At 41.1% G+C, this 22,545-nt stretch overlaps 1 protein-coding gene across 1 annotated transcript in view; it reads left to right on the forward strand.

Moving 5' to 3' along the window:
• Window positions 1-449: 449 nt before the first annotated feature.
• The window catches only part of jph1a (junctophilin 1a), a 33,786-nt gene continuing 11,690 nt past the window's right edge, over window positions 450-22,545 (forward strand). The window contains exons 1-3 of the mRNA XM_023276066.3: window positions 450-596; window positions 739-1,238; window positions 3,883-4,651. Of these exons, the coding sequence (XP_023131834.2) occupies window positions 860-1,238; window positions 3,883-4,651 (1,148 nt within the window). The 5' untranslated portion in view covers window positions 450-596; window positions 739-859. The remainder of the gene's footprint in view (window positions 597-738; window positions 1,239-3,882; window positions 4,652-22,545) is intronic.

Consider the following 22,545-nt stretch of genomic DNA (forward strand, 5'->3'; position numbering starts at 1 on the left):
ATGTGGTAGTTTCAAGGCCAGTGTGGTTCTGTAAGCTGAAATACTTCCATTCTGCTGCCAGGAATAGCTGTAATAACGAACTTATATTGAATGTAAAAGTAATTTGTGACATATTTGACCAAGAGTACACAGTCAAACAATATGGTACAGTAGTTTTGTACAACAGAAACATGTATAGCCTATTAGAAACAGGACTTATCTCCCTTAAACGGTGTCTTAATACATAACATCTCACAAAATAGGCCATAGAATACTTTTATTATGTAATATGGGCGGAACGGTTGGCAAAATACTGATAATCACAGATAAATGTAATATTATGGGTGAATCTATTATACGTAATTTGTATTAAATGTATGTAGTAGGGCGCGTCTTTCAAATGTAAAGTTTGGCACAGAAGTGCCTTATGTTGGCGGGGTTCAGGCGCTGAGGGGGGAGAGAGAGGAGAGAGAGTGGGAGGTCCCTGTGGCGTGACGTTGCGATTGGCCCAGTGCCTTTCTTCAGCAGGGTCTCGATACCTCTCTCTCCCTCTGTGATCAGTGGGTGAGAGGGGGGAGACGAGCAACACACAGCGGAGAACCCGGCGTGCGCCTCCGGTAAATGACGCCCGCCATTCATACCTGTACACTTACCATTACGCATGCCTTTTGTATTACATGTCGGTGTCTGGAAGTGCCAGTCCACTCTCCTCACCCTCCTGTTTTTCTCTCCCTCTCTCTCTCTCTCTCTCTCCTCTAGTCATCATCTTGTTGGCTCATCCTTTCATCACACCACCGGTCCTGGATCCCTCAGCCTCGGTCCTGGAGACGCCTGAGTCTGCAGCAGCGCACGATCTGCTTTATTTCCAGCCTATATCTGAATGACGGGCGGAAGGTTTGACTTCGACGACGGTGGCACTTATTGCGGGGGGTGGGAGGATGGCAAAGCCCACGGACACGGCATCTGCACCGGACCCAAGGGCCAAGGAGAGTACGCCGGGTCCTGGTCGCACGGCTTTGAGATAGTAGGGGTGTACACCTGGCCCAGCGGGAATACCTACAAGGGCTACTGGTCCCAGGGCAAGCGGCATGGGCTCGGAGTAGAGAATAAAGGAAAGTGGATCTATCGAGGAGAGTGGAGTCATGGTTTTAAGGGTCGATACGGCATCCGGCAGAGCCACAACACACCTGCTAGGTACGACGGCACCTGGAGCAACGGGCTGCAGGATGGATATGGAATTGAAACGTATGGCGATGGAGGTAAGAATCCGGATATTCTGAATATGGCACAGTGCATTTTTTTTAACGTGTGTGTTGCTTTAACGCCTGTAACTGGTGATGTGTTATGTAGCTGCTGTGTGTAGGATGTTCAAACTGAGGGTGGCTGATGGTAATACATCTCCATCTGATAAGAGCTGAGTTAAAGCTGAGATTGCGCACTGCGTATCGTGGTCAAGCGCATCATCATTTACCCCCTTTTATCCAACTTTTTGGATGCTATATAATGGTTCCTTTTTTTATTCTGAGGTGCATCTCATTTGGCAACTACCGGTTGCTCCTCATTTGACAGTGGGAGCAGAGTGACTCCTCCTCAGGGCAACATGCGTCCTTCTGGAGAAGGAAATCAAAGCAAATCAATCCATTTAGGGTGTGCTTACTGCCGTTTTAAATGAAATTTAACTTGTGTAATACACCAGAAGGTGCTCTGTTTGGCTGCAGTTAAATAATTCTGCAAGTGTCAAGAGGACTTACAAAGCAGAAGTGGAAACAGGTAGATTTTCAGTTTCCTAACAACTTAATACAGAGCTGAAAATACACACAAATTGAGCCATCATTTTCTCATTCAGCTATGTTAAGTCACACACAGGAAACTCTCCTGGACTTGCTGAAAGTGAGAGGTCAGTTAGACCCCTCCCAGAGCTTTGATCTCACTAATTGTTGGTGTGTTTGCAGATTGTGTTTATTTAAAGACCTGCGTGTGCTCAGTGAGACTAGATCCCAGGCAGCCTAAAAAAACAAGTGCTTGCCAGCGCCTCAGTAAAGCCTGCCGTGTATTACGCACAGTCCTTCCTTGTTATAAAACATCAAAGTCTGAGTGATTTGTGAGCATCATCTCTGCTAACAGAAGCCTTATGGTGCAGAATAAATGCCTCACATATGATGGTTACAGATTGCTGGGCTTGGGAAATCAGCTGATCCTAGAGGATCTACAGAACATCTGGCTGTCTGACCCTGCAACATCCTGATAACTTGATCTGCAGGGTCACCAAATTGAACTGCGGTGCAGAGCCAGCCTGTTAATCTCACACTGTTTATCCATCTAGATTCGTGCCCGGGCTGGCATATCGTTTTCTGTTCGAATCCAACCATTATGGCTTATTTCACTGTATTGATATGTTTGATGCGAGCAATGGATTAACAAGCCATTCCTATGATCAGAATCGGGATTGTAATATTATGCTTTGAAGAAGCTACAGTAGGCCAGCACATGCTTACTGGGCTCAGCAGCACCAAATGGGATTAATGAAGCATTCTTCTCATTATGTGACTCATAGCAATTCCCTGTCGTCAGAGACAAACGGATGGTGGTGAATGTGCCTACTGTCAGTGGGGGAGTTAGTGGCCGCCTGAAAATAGGCTCCTAGCTAAGTGATTCACATTCATCCCAAGTGATCCTCAGTATCAGTACCTTAATCAAATCTCTGTGATTGAGTTAGCTGTGCTCACAGTCCCAGATCTGAGTGGAAGGAGAGAAAACATTTCATTAGCGGACATACTCTGCACCCCTACAGCAAGCCTCATCTGTGTTCCCCTATGCAATGTTGTTACAAGGACTTAGTGCTGGTATAGAGAATGCTGGGCCAATGAAACGCAAGGTGTACAACAGAGTGCCAAAAGTACAAACTCATTGTGGAAAATGTTATGTGACTTAAAAGCCTTTGCAAAACAAGATAAGCTTTTCCGATATGCATATAGTCAAACATTATTATCAGTGTTGATGCAAGCACTCCCATTCAGGACTCCACCATGTAAAGGGGCACTTTATCTTTCATTTAGATAGTTTGTGGAAACCACTCTTGATAAATAACGTCTAGGTTTTTACACAATTTTAATTTAGATTTAGTGAGGTTGTACATATGCAGGTAGCTATTCCAGTACACGCTGGTGTCATCATTGTGAGACCACCTCAGTGTGTGTCTTGCAGCCTATACTGTATGTCTTTTCCTGGAAGTGATGAGCAACACAGAGAATGTTTCTCAGAAAATGAGGTCCAAATAGTGCCGTCAAACATGCATTCTCCCCATCCAGAGCATGTTGAAATATACTACACTTTAACTTTTAGAATGTATTGTCATGGGAGTGTTATGTGGAAATTGTTCTGCGGCAGTTGACCGCTGTTACAAAGTTATCTAACTTTCTAATCTTTCATGCACTTCTATTTTTACCTGTCAAATATATTATTTTCAACTGTGGAAAAAGAAATAATGCATTTTCAACATGTCACACATGGGAACACTTTAAAATAGAATATGCCATGTGTTGTTGTATTATGAATTATATTTGCATTAGAACAAAAACTATCTTGCACAATTTCACGTAGTTCACAATTCCCTTCAATGTACGACATAAACCTGTTGGGCCTCCAGAGGATTTATCTACACAATATTGCTTCACAAAGTAATGTTTTTGTCAGACTTTCACATTCTCAGGCCTAAACAGTTTTCAAATGAAACGGACCAAGTGCTCGCAGTTTATTGACATATGCAACTTGTAATAAGAAATCTCAAGTGCTTTAATTAAGGTATCATATTGTAAAAGGTTTGAGAACACTGTTTTATAGAGTTGGATGTATACAGTAATTAGGACAATGCAACTCACAGCTTCATGTCTACCTGTTCCTCAGGTACCTATCAAGGCCAGTGGATGGGTGGGATGCGTCACGGCTATGGTGTCCGTCAGAGCGTCCCCTATGGCATGGCCACCGTCATCCGCTCTCCACTTCGTACATCTCTGGCCTCCCTTCGCTCCGAGCAGAGCAACGGCACCGTGCTCCAGGACCTCTCCTCCCCAGCAGACACGCCTACAGGCAGTCGTGGTGGCTTTGTCCTCAACTTCCACTCAGACAGCGAGGTTGTCACCGGCAAGAAGAAGGGCCTGTTCCGCCGAGGTTCACTCTTTGGCAGCCTCCGACAGTTGCGCAAGTCTGACTCTCGGACCTCAATCTCTAGCAAGCGCAGCTCTGCAAGAAGTGATGCCACCATGAGTCGCATCAGTTCCAGCGACGCCAACTCTACCATATCCATCGGCGATGGCGAGCTGCAAGATGAGGACCTACCTCTGGAGGACCATGTGGATGCCACCACAACTGAGACCTACATGGGCGAGTGGAAGAATGACAAGCGCAACGGATTTGGTGTGTCGGAGAGATCCAACGGGATGAAATATGAAGGCGAGTGGCTTAACAACAAGCGCCATGGTTACGGGTGCACAGTTTTCCCAGATGGCACCAAAGAAGAAGGGAAGTACAAAAATAACGTGCTGGTGCGTGGAATACGAAAGCAGTTGATTCCTCTTAAAAACCCCAAAACCAAAGAGAAGGTGGATCGGGCTGTGGAGGGGGCACAGAGGGCTGCAGCGATCGCAAGGAGTAAAGTGGAAATAGCAGCTTCCAGGTACTGTGCTCATATTCGTACGTGTGTTCATTCATGCTCCTATATGTGCATGTGGGGGCATACTGTCTAAACACAAAAAACATCACGGGGAATATCCTCAGGTGTTTATTTTCACTATTGGAGAGTCACAGCAGGGGCCTGGTTGACAAATTGTTCTGATTGGAGGCTCAGTATTGTATAAGAGGAGTCCCACGACAACAGCTCCGACCTTCATACATCATCAACAGTCGGGGCTTTTGTGTAGCCGGTGTGATCATTACTGGAAAAGGTTCTGCTTCTATTCTCTGCCCATGTTTTTCATTCCCAGGGAGAGGGGTCAGGCATCTTGTGTGTTTGTGTGTGTGTGTGTGTTGTACGAGATTTGTGGGCCTGTGAGTTCATGTGCATGAGTTGTATAGCCATACCTGCACCTATGCCAAGTGCGTCTCGTGTGCCCAATAACGATACCTGCTCCTCCTGCCAGGAAACGCTCTGATGTGGCATCTGCTCTTTAACAGGTGGATGAGACGTGACCTTTTCATTTAAAGCCTCCCCCCTACCGGGACACAGTTCAGGGTGCGCAGCATCGCTTTGACATCCTCTGGTTTCATTGCATCAGGGAATTATTAGACTGGAGACTAAGTGGATGTGTACAAGCTGTGAAAAGGTCTCTATGCAATTGTGCATGTTTTGACTTTTTCTTCCCCCCCCCCCCCCCCCCCTTAAAAGATGCATATGAATTTGCATGTATGAAAACCAATCATCAAGCATTTATAAAATTCAAAAGCACAGATGTGTGAGACATTCACTGCGTAGTTCTGTAACTATCAGTCTGTCAATCAGGTAATTAAGAGAAACATATTAAACCATAATTTGACTTTTATCTTACTGCATAAGCTTATCAGTTTAATTAGTCTTTCATTCAACTATGTGTAGCTACAAAAATCTCCAGATTTTAGTTTTTCTATGTTTTAAACTTGTTTAGTGTATTAAAATGCCAACATTCTCTAAATAGTGGTAAACACAAAGTATTGCAGAGGCTGATGGGGATGTCATTTCCAGGAATGAACATGAGTCTGTATCAGATTTCATGGGATTCCATCCAATAGTAGTGATGACATTTCACTAAAAGCCAAAGATGTCACAGTTATTATGATTCAAATGGAAAATAGGAGTCTGTGCAAAATTTGGTGCCAATCCATCCTGTAAATGTTTTTCAAGTTAAGAAAATTTTTGACCTCGGAGCACCTGTAATATTGATACCAGATTCCACAGCAATCTGTCAATCATCACTGGGACATTTCACTAAAGAATAATGGGGATTCATGGGTAAATATTAGTGGACCACTAAAGCCAGTAAGATTCTTTCAAAATGTCAGCACAAACTTTTATGGGAGTTACAGATGATTTATAATATAAGAAGATTAAATTTTTTGGCGTCATCAGACAAAAATCCCACAATAACCTTTGAACATATTGTAATTCCATTGGTCTGAGAGGAAAATAGACTTGTGGACCTCCTCTTGGTTCTGCTTTCATGCTTTAAAAATGACCAATCAAAGGTCTTTTGAGAACAGATCAGTACAGAGAGTATAAATACAAATAATATAAAAATCCACACCCAGTGTAGGAGGTGGCGACTGAATGGGTTAAACAGGGAACTTTCACTCAGCAGACTGGGCTTCTAGTCCTGTATGAAAGTGTCAATGGATGTTGATTTTTGCCTTGACTATTTTTACACTTTTGAAGCATGTGCATGCATATGGCCATGCTCATCTGGTGGGAGGGGCTTCATGCAGGAGGAGGGTTGCATTTTCAAATTCTGTCTGTGTTTTCTTGGCCTTTTCCACAATTTTGCCTCTTGCACCTTTAATCTAGTAGGTGTGGAGACATTTCAGTTTGGGCCAAGGAGTTGGTTTTCCATGTTCAGAACCACACCACTAGTGTGGCTATAAATCCATCTAAACAATATTAAATTGCCACTTTGTGTCTTGGCAACTTTAAATGGAGTGAATATTTCAACATTTTGTGGACTAAATGATTAATCAACAGTGAAATACTCAATATTAAAAACGCTAGATACAGTGAATATTTTGACACAAATGTGAACCCAGTCATTTAGAGCAATACAGTAATAGCAGACTATGAATAGCAGGCTTTATTATAATATCCAAACATTCTTTCATATTATAATATCTCCTCTCTGGCGAGCGGCAAGATAAAATGCTTTATTCCGCAGATTTCCAGGATATAAGATAAAGATTACATAATGTGGATTTAACATGTTTCTATTAAAACTCTGCATACTGTCTATTCTGCAGATAAGACCCATGATATTATGAGTCTTCATCTGTGTCAGTGAAGGCCACTGAGGTTGAGCTAAATCTACTGGGAAAAGAGGAAAAAAAAAGGATAATGTTTTGAAAGAAAGAGGCACCTGATCTCCTCTGTGGTTGTGCATTAGAGTAACAATTTACAGGAGGAAGCACATGACTGAATGCATAGCGCCAAAGCAACAACAGTAAACGCATTCAGGCTGATACTAAGTGTTTATGGCAGTAAACAAGGTCCCCTGTACTGAAGGAAGTGATCAAATTACTGGACGGTACATGCCGCTACATCATGTGCAGCTGGAAATCTCAAAACAAGACCTTCCATTCTCCTGACTAAAATCAAGATTTTCTTTTTGAGGGAAGGGTTGTGTTATAAACACTCAGAATGGCAGACTGTCGCGGTTGTAAGCACGTTATGTAAGTCTCATTATACAGTACAGTGCATGGCAAAAGATGCACTCGTATTGATCCCGTTCTAGTCAAATGACTGTCTGTCTTTGAATGTGGAGCGTACCCAGTGGATCCACAGGGAGTGAGGGGAGGGAGACGGAGAGGGAAATGGATTGAAATGAGAAAGCCGTGGTGATTGAAAAAGCTTGGAGATGCGGCGAATTAGCTGAGCAAGAGGTCTCTGACGAATTTGGAGTGGACAGAAATGAAAGAGGAGCAGAATAAAAAGGGCATCGAGAGGACGCACCCGCCCCACTCCCTTGTGGATTACAGTGCAGAAGAGCTGTCCCATCAGCCTGTGGGGTAGAGCTGATGACCTCATGCTCGTGATCAGCCAATCAATAGAAAGCTAATGCGATGCAATGGAGTGGAGTTCTGTGGCCCTCATTCACAGTTGCCCTTATCTATGTAAAATAGCCTTCTCCTCACATCTCTTTCAGTGTGTCCGTGTCTGTGTGGGTGTGTGTGTGTTTGTGTGGTGTGGCCGCACGAGGCCTGTGAACTGAGATAAGCGACTCTTTGTGCCACTCAAAAGTTTACCGAGTCAGGACGCTTCTCCCATAAATCGTTTTTGTTACAGATCAGCACTTTAGGTAACTTGGTAACTCAGCAGTCTGTCAGTATATGCACTGTGTAATCTACTGTTATGGCCCATGTTACACATCAGCTCCCTGTCTAAACTTTCACTCGCTGCGCTATCTCTAAAAAGCAGAAGTGTTCAAATCACCTTACAAAAGCTGCAGAAAAACAATAATGTGTGCGTATTAGTTTAATTAGACACACTGCCTCTACAGTTCTAAGAATGGTAGTAAAAGAAAATGGCCAAACAAACCTATTGTACACCAGGCAGTTCATGGGTTCCTGCTGTGTGTGTACTATTTGATAGCACTAGTGAAAGGTTAACCAGCACCTAATATGCAGGACTGATATTTATTTGATGTTTTTTTCCCCTCACAGCAATATGTAAAACACTGAGACTAATATTCAAAAGTGTTTACCAACATCGCATTTTAACCTCTGGGTTATAACCTCAATTTTGTTTGAGATTGAGATTCCCATACTTGTAGATTTTCATGGTATTTGATGAATGTGAATTAATAGATTTGCTGGTGTTCCAGCTCTTGGGTTCATGACTGGATGTTGTGTATAATTTGACTACACTCAAGAACTAAATATAAGCTGATTAGAATTTAAATATTCTATGATGAAAACCAACATATGTCACTGGAATAACTTAATTGTAAATCTTTAAAAGATGCTTCACGATCACAAATTAATTTCACAAAAATTGTTAGTGACTGTGTGTGTGGTTTATTATACTGTGCTGCTGAGGCTTTAACTAGTTTCTTTAATTGAGCAGTTGGGCAATTAATTAGATAAAAACGTCACATGTTAAGCTCTTTTTCTGTCACTTTTGCTTAAGTAGAGAGTAGCAACTGTGCATGGAAGTAAAACAGAAGGTACGCATGTGCAGAGGTATCCATGTCTGCCTCTGACGAACACATGCACGTGCACATACACTTCTGTCTATATGCATCCATTTAATCACAACCCGGCTATCTCTGCTCATCACACACTCACACTAACACACACGGATTGCAAGACAAACACATACAGTCAAAATACGTACATGCAGTGTGTGCTGCTCTGCTAGTGTGTCAGCAGTGAGTACTGCCTAAATAAGGCAAGGCATCAGTTGGCTTATCAGCACCAGCCAGGAATATATACCCGTCCCAACACTGATATAGCAGCCTGCCATCTCACTCACACTATCATCTCTCCCAACTGTGTGTGTGTGTGTGTGTGTGTGTGTGTCGGTGTGCACGTGTGTGTCCGTACGCTATGAACGAGAGGAAAAGATTTAAAAAGAATGGGAGAACCTGTCTGTCTGTTTGGGCGTGAGAGATAAGATGAGGTGGCTATCACTTGGCGAGAGAACAGAGAAACTGTGTGCAATGTTTGCGGTGCATTTGTGTCCAGGGGTGTTTGTTTATCACCTGCTGTGGGATGACCTCAGCCACTCACCACCTGCCCTTTTTGGAGAGAGTTATGGATCAGCCTGTGTTTCAGCATGTGAACAAAATAATCCCCGACCCTCTGTACATCATGTAAGACTTCATCTCGGCTCTCCCTTCTTCCGCTTCAAACACCAGCAGACGTGCAGTTGGTTTAATTTTTTCTGTCTGTACATGCGCGTCTTTGATCTTGGTGCCACCTCTTATGGAGTTTTTACGAAGTGGCGCCACGCACCTTTCGAAAGCATGTCAAGTTTGTCCCTTTATGAAGTGACAACGTGTACAGTAGCAATGAGGCATGGAGCGTACAGTGACTGTAACTGTGGGAAGGACTGCCAGCAATCTGAATCACGAGTCCGAGTAAAGCAAGCCACATCATACAGTATATTTATCTCCTGACATGTCCCGCTCTCCCTGTCTCACATTTATGGCAATGCGACGGTGTGACGTAAAACAACATTTTTCTGCTGACAGAATCAAATACTAATGCACACACACATAAAATCCCTGGCCATATGTGCCTGGAATTATCTCTGTCGCTGACTTTAATGACCAGACTCATTGCCAGTTAGTACATATAAAAGAGCTATAAATAATGCAGCTGATGCAATGGCACATGCATCATGAGGTAGTTTTCAAATGACCCAGAGTTCAATCAAATTACGCTGCGTAATGCAATCTTATTCTGTGCTTCACCACATTACCATTATATGAAGTCATAGTTTGCTGCCTGAAAGACGTCCATGGATAAAGTGGATAAAGTAGTGATATAAAAGCAGGCTGAGCCTTGTAATAATAGCTGGATAACATGGTTAAAATCACTTTTACTGTATTAAAAAGGACATTTCTTAATATTTATGTATTTCAAAAAATATTTAAAATACACCTGTAAGTTAGTATATTCATTGCTGACTAATCAGTTGATTACTTTCTTAGTCATTCAATTAGTTGTTTGGTCTATAAAATGTCAGATAATTGCTCCGAAAAGCCCAAGATGACATCTTGTTTTGTCCACAACTCAAATATATTCTATTTACTGGCACATAGGAGTACAGGAACTAGAAAATATTCAAATTTACGAAGGTGGAATCAAAGAATATTTGGCTTGTTTTCCCCAAAAACTACACAAACTGTCAATCAATTATGAATATAGTTGATTTATTTAATGCAACTGTTTGCAACTATTCAAAAATTGACTTATTGTGGCACCTCTAATACAACACTATAGAAATAAAAATTGTCTCTCTAACAGTTTTATCAAAGTCAGTTTGCTCACCACTCAGCCTGTAAGAAACAGTTGTGTAATGTTGTATGTGTGTCTGAAAGGAGCTTTTTAAAGTCTGAAGAATAACCCTGAGGATGCCATTGGGGTTATGTTGAATTGGACTTGAGGTGCGGAGTTTGAAAGATATGGACCTTTCAAAACATAAAAAGGAAAAAAAACATTTTCAGAGTGAGAGTTGAAAGCTATTTTTTCTCTTCACTTCCTTCTTAATATTTTTCCTCCCTTGTGGGAGACAGTAGGAAGGCGGAAAGAAAAGATGTTGGCAGAAATCAATCCACAGCCTCCAGGAACAGGAGTTTGTACCATTTCCCAGCACCATGGAGATACATTTTATCAAGTGGAGGAGGAAGACTATACACAGTATTTGTAAATGAGGACAGACTAAATTTGCTGACATATTAGCACATTGTATGAAAGCTTTATTCTGGAGTGACTAGAGGACTGTGGGAAACTGCTGTGTGTAACTGTGAGTGAAGCGCTGGACTGTGTCAGCGGTGGTTGGCGATAGGATTGAGTTTCACCTACATGCCGAAACTATGCGGCTGTGGCTTCTAATCTCTCTGAGAATGGCACATATTTCTGCAGCTTCTCAAGAAACACTGGGATGAGTCAGCCAGGCAGGCCGGCAGAGGGAGGGAGTCATGTGGAGTCCTTGGCTGTTGTACAGAGGTTAACTCATGTAGTGGTTCACCTGCAATCGTTAAAAATTTAAAAGTACTCCTTGTACAGCGGGTTTGGCCCACTCCTTTATTTCCTGTACAGTCTTTCCTTGATTTAGTTCACGATGAATTTTTGACAATATTGTATTCGCTGGATTATAAACAGCAAATGGATGCGCTGCTTCTTTCTTGTTTTCTTTGCGGTGCATCATCTTCTCTGTGTTAACTGTGTAAGTAATGAGATCCAGTGGAGTGGATTAAATATTGTATTAGGCACAGTGATGTGCAGAAATAAACAGTGTTTCTGTTCACAAAGCAAGCAGCATCTCCAAGGATTTCCCTCTATGTGTGCTGATGTGAATAAACTATCCTCCTGACAATTTCCCTCTGACATGACACGATGTTACGTAAAAACCCCAGATGACATTGTGCAGTGGTGTATAATTGTTTGTACCTTTTCAACTGTGCCATTTTATATAGGCATGTTCATTATGGCTCTAATTCGTGTTTACCAGGATAAGATTGATGATCCTAAAGTCTCCATGTGAGGTGATCCCACAGAAAGTCACTGATTTGTGTGTATTTAATAAATAGATTTTAACTAAGCTGAAGGTATTGCTAAGGAAACTACAGCTCAGTGTCAGGGATACTTTCTTAACAGCTGTTGATTGAGTGTAAATTATCCTTTGGGTTTGTGCTCTGTGAGCTTATTACAGGCCAATATCATTGCAACTAAACCTATCAAGTCCTCAGATAATGTCCTCAGCATATAGATTGTAACTGTGCCTATAAATAGAAATGCAACAGAGGCAGAACATACCTTTAACCCTAAAATTAATTCTGTTTCTTTTTATTGTATTTTATTATGTTTAAAATATCATTACAACTGTCTATTTTGGATGTCGGTGATCTGTCAAGAAGTTTGCTACATAGTGTTTCAAATATTGCACTTATGACAGTATTAGTACTTTTATATTACAGTATGGTGCTATTGTGACTCAGTTCACTCAGTTTGTTCTTGATTAAATATCTGGTTTGTAAGATGTCACAGAAATAACACCAACATTTCCCAAAGTCCAAATTAACATCTTCAAATGGCTGCAACAGTCCAAATATATTCAGTTGTCAGATTAAGATTATTTGAAAAGATGGAATTAGCAGATTTCTGCATTTTTTCACAAAAAAAATACACATCATCTTCAGTTTTAACAAGGCTTCAGATTAATTTACAGTTGATTGACTGACTCATTAGTACATCCAGCTCTAAATCTAAAGTCTGTAAATTCAGAAAATGTCTTCTGTTGACATTTAATGAAAAGAATTAAGGTAATTCATTGTACTTGTGCAAAAATACCTAAAATTCAACACTGTCATAAAACAGATAGCTATGTAGGTATTTCTGAAATCTCTCTCTATATATATGTGTGTGTGTGTGTGTGTGTGTGTGTGTGTGTGTGTGTGTGTGTGTGTGTGTGTGTGTGTGTGTGTGTGTGTGTGTGTGTGTGTGTGTGTGTGTGTGTGTGTGTGTGTGTGTGTGTGTGTGTGTTGCAACATCCACAGTCAATAGTTGTACAGTCAACAATTAGTACCAATAATAATAAATAGTGACAGCAATGTGAGATTTAGTATTACCAGTGAACAAACATCTGTTTACCTCAAGGACAAAGTCTGTGATTTCAGTTTGCCTTGCCTGAAGTGACTCCTAAAATCTGTCTTTTTAAAATGTATTTATTTAGTACCTGCTACCACAGCCATGCGTCTTTAACCTCTGGATACTCATGTGCTCCACTAAATCTGTTCAGCCACTCTGATTGGCTGGCTCGGCTGCTTTCACTCCAGATGTTCACGGATTGGATTATGGAATTATCACTTCTGTTGTTGAATCAGAGTATTACTTTTCCACACAGAATCTCTTCATGAAGCATGCAATCGCTGTTGTGAACGTATGTAACATGCACATATACACATACTTAGTCGAAGGAAATGTGTAGCTGTGCAATTCCTTATCCTGTTGCCAGCTTTTCAATCATTTTCTCTTTTAATCCACATTTCACTGATGCAGAATTTGACGATCACATAACATTGTTGCAGCTGATATTTTATTTATACAACAGATATTGTTGTATAAATGTATTTCATAATAGCTGGCATTTTATGTCACTATCGAGTTTTCAGATCAGTCCATGCAATAGCCATGATACATAGATCGTGTGAAGTTTGCATCACAAATTTTTAAGAGTGGGCAGATGTTACCTAATGCTAATGCTCCTTTTGGCTTTGCACTGAAAAGGAAATTGATGGTTGTGTGTGTGTGTGTGTGTGTGTGTGTGTGTGTGTGTGTGTGTGTGTGTGTGTGTGTGTGTGTGTGTGTGTGTGTGTGTGTGTGTGTGTGTGTGTGTGTGTGTGTGCATGTAAGTGCAGACAGTGGGGTGAATGGTGGCAGGAGATTGGAGAAGAGAGCACAGACCATAATTAAAACTATTCCTTAAGCTCCAGTGGTTGCCAGGCAATGTGACCTTTGCTCACACAGGTTCAGCTTCGGATGTTGAGCCTCGTAGTTAAATGAAACACACCATGGAGTGGCTGTTTGTGTGTATTTGTGTGTTCCTGTGTGTCTGTGTGTTCCTTTTTTTTCTTTTACCCAAGTTAGAAACCTTTATACTCTATCATTTTTGTTAAAGTGCGTATATATTTATCAAATGAAAGCAGCTGGATGGTATTTGTGTGTCCAATGGCTTGTGTGTATGCACACCAATACAGTAGGCTGTAATGGGTGATTGTTCATTTGCAAATTCATTAATACAGACCAGATGCCTGGTTGGACAGCTTGCTCGAGTGTCTCTGGTGGTTACCATGGTGACTGCCTCACCGTCGTCATCGTCGTGTCAGCCATTTGTTGATTTTCTTTATAAAGTAGCCGAGTGAAGAGGCGCTGTTAGTTTAACGCTGCGTTTATTCATCCTTGAAAGCTTGTACAGCATGTCTGTTTCCAGCCGGAGATTTACAATAGATTCATCGACTGTTATCACAAGGTGAACACAATGAGGTTACTTTAATGTAATAATGCAGGAGGGGTTCATAGATCTCCTTTATTCACACTGATTCCCTGATTGCCAGTAGGCCTCATTATGGCACATCTTAGTAATTGTCCTTTCAACTTCTTATGCAGATTGTGTGTGTGGAGTGTGTGTGTGTGTGCGTGCGTGCGTGCGTGCGTGCGTGCGTGTGTTATCACGGTCATTTGCATAAGAGGTGGCTCATACTTCCAAGGTTTAGGTCAAAAGCTTTTGAATGTGTGTGTTTGCTTGTGTGCATAGCAGTTGTGTGTATATTGTTTGTGCAGTCATGTGACACCATCACTTGATTTGCATCATGGAAGCCCTGTGTGTGTGAATTTGTGTGTTTGTGCACCTGTGATACAATCCAATTTAAGTTGCTTAGACTGTCTTTCGTTTGGCAAAACAATTTGTCAGTTGGCAAAGAATGAGTCAATGATCATTTTTAGAATTAATGAATCCTTTAAGTTGAATAAATATATCATTGTTTTATATCATTTTAAAGTAAATAACTGTGGGATTTGGACAGTTTGGGGGATTTTATTTCCAATACCCCAACTCAGTTAATCTGCCAATGCTGATTTTCATTTCATTGATGTCTTTTTCCTTAATTTAAAATCCCTATACCTACTGTATAGAACCACAGACTGTATCTAAATATAAATTTATACAACTGGTCATCTCTAAACTATAAAGACTTATCAATAATGCAGTGAATCTGAAGGATAACTAGAAATGGAGATTAAAATGTTGTAGCCCTGCTTTATTTTGTTTAGGATTGACTATTGTTCTCGGTACCTCAAAAAAAGTTAATCAACTGATGTGCATTGTTGTTTTACTAGTAAATTTCATTTTTAGTAATGTTGTGCATAATTGCTCCAGTTATGCTACCAACTTCTAGAACTGATTGCTGGTTTCTTATTAGTTTCTCGTCAGTTAAATCACTTGGCTAATGTATGTATTGTTTAATAAATCTGTAGGAGCACATAGGTGAACTGAGTGCAGATGCCGAAACACTCACATACAAGAAAAACGCATGATTGCATCAGTTTTTTCCATATATAGTTAAGTGTAAATCTGGCCTATATGTGTTTCTTATAGGAGGTTTTAAGCTTAATTTTGATTGGATTAATATTAAACCTTTAAAGGACACCAATACTGTCTCAGTTCACAGTTGTTTTAGCTTTAATGGTCCAAATCCAAGCTTCAAGACATCAAAGTCACCACATCGCTGTTTTCTTTCTGCTGTGAATGGTTTAGCCACTATCGCTCCCTCCCTCTATGTGTCATTAGCTGTATCAGCTGTGGCCATGTTTCACCAGCAGTGTTGACACAAAGAGCACAGAGCTGAGGTCTGAATCCCTGCCACTGCCCTTCACCAAAACCAGAGGGATCATCTCAGTAAGGGATTCTGTGTCACTCTCTCAACACACCCCAGGACTCATATCAGCAGTCTGAGCACAGCAGACCTTCAACTTAACAGACTGAACTATAAAAACACATGCGCCTGCAGACATATTTCATAAGTCAGTCACATGCATATTCATAGTACTACAAAGCATGTGCTGTTCACATTTACACACTAACATCCTGATACAATCACGTACCTGTAAGTTACATTTGTTTTTGGATGAAGGCCAGGTGAAGGCCTCAGTGGAGGGTTCTGTGCAGAGTAGAGAACACCAGTGGGAGATTAGGTCTGTTTGTAATCCATGGCCAAAAATGTCAGCAGGGTTTGGGGATTTTTCCTGTTTAATCAAAACTGATTCTACTCATTCTTCTTCCCAGAAATGAGGCCTGTGTTTGGGAACAGTTTCTCAATCTGTCTCTACCTGCCAGTACAGCCTCAGTATGATGAGTTAATATGGCAAATGTGATATCAGGTAACGAAAGTGATGAAAAGTCATGATGGTGCAGATCAAAAATTACTCAAAAGTATGATTTCTTTTTTTCATACTGTAGTTTGGTACATACTGTATGATCAGTGCTTTACTTATAGTAATATCATTTAATTGGGTTGTAAAATGTGCTGAATTGCTTTCTTGAAGGTAGATGGGATGATTGATACTGTCGCTAACCAATGTCAGTTGTGCATGTATGCAGCACATAAGGTCTGTCATCTGTACTGGATTATATTAAAGCACCGACCACCCTTTCACAGTCTGGGGCTGCGAGTGGACAAAGTTTACTGCTGATCTCAGCACTGGAGCACTGGAGGAACCTTGGATGAACCAAGAATAATAACCTCTGTCTTCATAAGATAAAGCTGGGTATTAGAAATTGCAGTACTGCAAATTATAAGAATTCACATTAATCACAAACACACACATATATTACAAAAGTACAAAATGAACTGAGTATATATACACAAAATTAATATACTAAGTCGTCTGCTTTGCGAACAGCTTTGGTGTTGCATTTACAATTCAGTCTGTCATAATAAATAGTAGCTGTTTTTGTTCAACGGTTCTGGTTGAGCTGAACTCTGTGTCCACTGACAACTGGCACAGTCAGATATTAGAATGCTGTCTGATATAAAACACTCTTCATTAGCTTCTTTTTTTAGAACTAAAAACTATATCATAGTCAGTGGCAATTAGGATAACTTAGCAAAAGAATGAAAGCAGAAGCAAACAGTTTAGTTAGATATATTAAGCACATAATGCATACTTTTTTTGCAGGTTTTGTACAGATTGAAGAAACAAGATTGAATTCTAAAGCTTTGGAGGTTCTGTTTGGCAGATGTTTTCAACTCAGCAAAAAGGATGATAGTGGTAGTGAGCCTCTCATTGCTCCTCATTTAGCAGAAGAAAGAAAATTAACTTATTTTCGAGAAAGTCTAATTTTGCCATACACTACCACACATTTAGTACAACTGTTTTTCTCCAGTGATTCTGTAGATACCAGGATTAGTGCGTCTGCACAATTTGTCTTGTGCCCTTTAACTTGGACAGATATATTCTTTGTGCAATGAATTTTTTCTTTTTCTTGCTCACTGTTCCTTGCAACCTGCACCCTTTCACCTGTCATTGTGTTTTTATGCTGCTGTCATGCTTTGCGCATTTGTTTTTGCGTACTATGGCATGTCACGATGAATCATCCTTTCAGTGTGTGGAGGGAAATATTCAAATACATTCAAATTTCTCATTCAGGAAGCATATTATTTTGCTGGGGTTGTTCTGAGATATTCAACTGGCAAAGAATGTGGTTTGGAATATCTTTACTGTTACTCAAAAGAGTGAAAGGATACAAAGAAGAGGAATGGGAGCCCAAATTTTCCAAATGACCATGAATGTTTTAAGTTCAATATGTGGTACCTGTCAGACATGACCGTGCACTAATGTATCCATTATACAGCACCTTTGCTCTCTCTTCAGCACAGAGTTAGCTTATTTCATAAAAACAGCCACTCCATCTTCCACTTAAAACCTCATTTGCTGTAGCTTTTGTCCCCTACTGCTGCATCCCCTGGTAATGTGAGCCCAGAGCTCAGCCCAGGAATAATTCCTGAATAATTTCAGAGTCGGTTTTAGCTAACCACTAATGGTGTTAGTCATGCTTGAGTAATCCTGAATTAGCACCAGAAGGGAATTCAATAGCCGGCCTGCGTGGATATATGTGCAGGGCAAGCTAAGTGCTAATTTGTGCAGACTGTCTGTGCTGCTGCTTTGGACCTGGGGATTGTTTGGGTGCGATATAGGCTTGCAGTTTCTGGTAATGTATAATATCCCTTCATTATTCACTCACACACAGGAGCATCATTTAGCAAATGATTTGACCTTTGCTCTGTGGCAGTAGTTTTCTCTTTGTCGTGGGCAGTTAAAGAGAGTGATGGAGTTTGAGAGGAAGATTGTTGCGCTGACGTTTACCACGGACAAGGTCAAGACTCATCTTCTATCTTATTATGTACTGTACCAGTCAGCATTCCCAGTTACCAAGCTTGGACCGAGGGGGGAAGGGGAACGATTCAGTGTGATGGAGAGAAGAAAGATGAGGAAAAGAAAAAGGGGAGGGGTGCATATGCGAAGAAGCAAAAGGAGGGTGCAGGGGACCAAGAGGCGAAGGAGGGGGTTCAAAACTGTGTCAGCATATGTGAGAGAGATTCCTCAAATAGGACATAGCCTGGGGAGTGATGGACTGAAGCTTCACTTTGGGGAATATGCACATATAAAATCACACACACAGCAGTCACATGTTAGAGATACACTCATACTGTATTGAGCAGGAGACCGAGGTATGACAAACCTTAAAGCGGGATACACCGTGCAACATGGGAACTGTGGTTTGAAATTTAACCCTACAGTAAAATTAGAGAGGCTGAGATGCATACCTCAGCAGTTCTAAATACCCAGGAGTCTTTAGGGGGGGTGTCTCTCTCTCGCTCTTCCTGTCTAAACCTCCTTCACTTTCTGAATTTGTCATTCTCTCTTTCCCTTTCTACCTTTTTCTGGTATCATTCCGCACCCTTTTCCTCTTTTTTCTCGCCACCATCCTCATCAAAAACACACAGAAACACATTCCACGGAGAGAAAGAGCCGCAGTCACTGCCAAACTGACTCAACACTTTTCACACAATTCATTTGTCACAGTAATTAAACAGCCCTGGACTGCACCAGGCGTTCATCAATATCATCGCTAAAATAGAGCTTCAGTCCAAAATGAGCTGCTTCAAGGTTTTGCCCCTTTCTAAATGTTGTCCAGATTTCTGCAAACTGTTGTGTGTCTCTGTGAGTGTGTGTGATAGTTCATATATGTGCCAGCAGGTTCAAATACCTTGATTCCCTTGGACCCATCCCCCAAACAGAAGCACCTGCAGAGTGAACAGGTGTTGCTTTATATTCAGAAGCAGATTGGCTTCAAGTAAGGAGGCTGCAGACTGTCTGACAAGTTATAGAACAGAAAACTTTTTCAAAGGTCAGGCGTGAGCTTGCATTTTTTTTCTCAGATTTTTGCCCTGAGTCTGGCATCATTGTGACAGTGCATTTCATAACTTGTCCTTAAAATGCATTTGTTTTCATGTGTGCTTTAGCTCTGTGTCAGATGGATTTACGTGCCACAAACTGATAGGGTGATAGACAGTTCCAACTGTTACATGATAGTGTTGAATGCTTATCATCTGCTCGGTGAATAATTTTTATTTTTTTGCATCTTTTAGCTCATTGTTTTGGATTCTGGGCTACATCTGAAACTTTTTACCACATCAGGAAGCTGCTGTTGATGTAAAACCTCTGCCAAACCTACAGTATACTCTCTGCACCACCACCCAGATCAATAGGCAGATATTTCCCTGAAGAGCAAAAAGGAGAGTGAATGCTGGAAATCTGATCCTTTGTATGCAAACATGACTCCAAAATGATAATGCTTCTCTCCTATCTTCTCAATAACACCTTGTTCAAGCATCAATATGCTGATGTTATGTTTACAGTATGTTGCACAAATACAGGCCAAACAGTTCATGCACCGTGGGATGCTATGCTTGCAAGTTTTAACTGGTAATAAACAAGTTCTTTGCTTTAGCTTATCAATATGAAATAAATGTTGATTGTACAGCTATAGAACAGCTCTAGAATCACGGCACCGCTGACATTAGTTTGGCTGCCTGTAAGCTTCATTCTCACTGTGCAATTCTGTCTGGCATCAGCTCCAAAACCTCCCAGGAAAATAAAGGCATGATTTATGGCACAAAGAACAACTGGAGTTTCTGTGACAACTCTAGCTGGTAATAGAAAAAGATTGCCCATTTTCAGATAAAGCGAACAGATTGAAGAAATAAAACAGGAGTAAACCTCAGACAGCTGTTCACTTGACAGAGAGAGCTCTGAATTTTGAGAGTTCAAAACTGACAAGCAGCTGGGATTATTGCTACTAAATCAGCAAATAACAGAACCTGCTTACTTCTTTATACAACCAGGTGTTTTACTCTGCCTTTATTATAGTGCTGAGATCAGGCTTTCCGTTTGAAATTTGGACTCTTTTGGTTGTAGCAGGTTGTTATCGATATCAATGTTGGCAACACCACCACTAGCAGGCAGAAAACGAATCAGGAGCTTCTTTGTTCTCTTATTTTCTAAATAGTGATGACCATTTTGTCCTGTGTTGTTAGTAGTTCCTAGGCTCTAAGGAAAATGACAAGCAATCTGGTCTTTGCAACAGTAGCACCAACACTAATACAACTTAGAAATGCAGGAGGGAGGAGGTTGAAAAGTTCTCTCTTGCCACTTTAAAGTAAGTGTCTATTTGTAATATTTACCATGATGAACACCAACCATCCCTTTCATCCCCTCCTTCTACATGTCCATGTTTTCTCACCCTTCATTTCACTCTCTTCTTGTCCCAATGCTCTATCACACCTCAACTCTCATCTTTCTCTGCCTGTCACCTCCCACCACCAGACATCCTGTCTGAGAACAGTCTGCATCACTTCCTCTGTCTGCCCGTGACTTTCATGCCCACTCCACTGTTAAGATCCTCAGGATATGCCATGGGCACGCTGTATACATTCATAACACATTCGTGCCTCCTTTCACTTGGCAGCACATTTCACACATTTCAGAAATAGAAACCTGTATGTCCTTCTGGTAGCATGTGTGACAAGTGGAGTTCTGCAGTATGCATGTCCATGGTGTGATGTAACTGGAATGCTTTAATGTCAGTTTTTAACTCCGAAGTTCTCTTAAGTAAGACCACGAAGCTGTACAGTACCTACATTTAGCCACACCAGGGACATTCCTGGTGCTCAGTAAGAAGCAAGGCATTGTGAGCTATACTTGGTGACTCTTCCAAAATTCTTAAATCTGAGTTTTTATCTGCAGCTGGTCAGTGTTTTCCAGAGGTTGTGGTGCTGGTAAACACATCCTCAGTGTGTCCTTTGTCGGTGGGTGAAGCAGGGACTTATTTCTGGGTCCGTCATCTACTCATGCATTTTAATATCTAACTGTGCCAGTCGTCAAAAACAGGACAGCTCGGAGTCCAAGGACAGAGAAGTAGTCTGAAATAGAGACATCTGTCTGCTGGGGTCACTCTGACGGAAAGACAGTGGGAGGGAGGGGAGGAGGAGGGGTGTGTGGGGATGAGGGCATGCGTCAATAGCCAGATGAAGGGGAATTGGAAAAAAACAGGGGCATTGATTGAAAGAGAGAAGTGATGGTGGAAGAAAGAGGGATAGGAAGATTGATGAGTGGGGTTAAGCAGGGCAGCAGGACAGCTGTCAATACTTAACGATACTTGAACTCCCCATCTGGATCCTTTCATGCCTTGTTGCACTGTCATGTATTGCTTTGGCATTTGCTGTCACTATCATACATAAGTGACTAATCCACAAGCTTTAACTGATGTTTTTTATAAATGTAATATTTAATTTGGTCTCTTCTAAAGGGACTCTGGTGGTAGGTCACTGACATATCTTCTCTAACCAGTTCACAGATGGTCTCTACAGGCACGGTTTTCAGTATTTGTTTGCTTGCATGTGCACAAGCATGTCCATTAGTACAGTATCTCTCGGTAGAGTTTTCAAAGGATTTGTTAAGCAGGTCACCCCTGGCCTCTTGCTGTCTCACCATGGTACGCTCCCATAATACCTCTCAGTGCTAATGCTGAGCTCACATTGATTCCAAAACATATTACTCTTGCTTTTTGGTTTCTGAGCAGCAGTAGAGAACATACAAGATTCTCCGACGCTATAGAACAGATAGGCATCCATAGACTTTGTTAGATTTTAGACACTGACTCTGTGTTGTAGCCATCACAGGATGTGTCTCATGCTTTTGCTTTGTTTTGTTTTATGCTCTCTGTAATTTGAAGTGTATAGAGATCAATTAATGAAGAGAACTATCATAATCAGGAATCATGATAACTGTGAAAATGCAGAATTTATTAACCGACTCGATGGTTTTTCGATCACAGTATATTATTAACATATGATATGATATGATATGATATGATATGATATGATATGATATGATATGATATGATATGATATGATATGATATGATATGATATGATATGATATGATATGATATGATATGATATGATATTTATCACACCCTGCGTGTGTTTACTCCCGGGTGGTCCAGCGACAGTGCACTGCTCCAGACTGGATTAAGGTCTTGCTTGGATGT

The sequence above is a fragment of the Amphiprion ocellaris genome, chromosome 22 (genome assembly GCF_022539595.1).
Source record: "Amphiprion ocellaris isolate individual 3 ecotype Okinawa chromosome 22, ASM2253959v1, whole genome shotgun sequence".
NCBI classification, from domain to species: Eukaryota; Metazoa; Chordata; class Actinopteri; family Pomacentridae; genus Amphiprion; species Amphiprion ocellaris.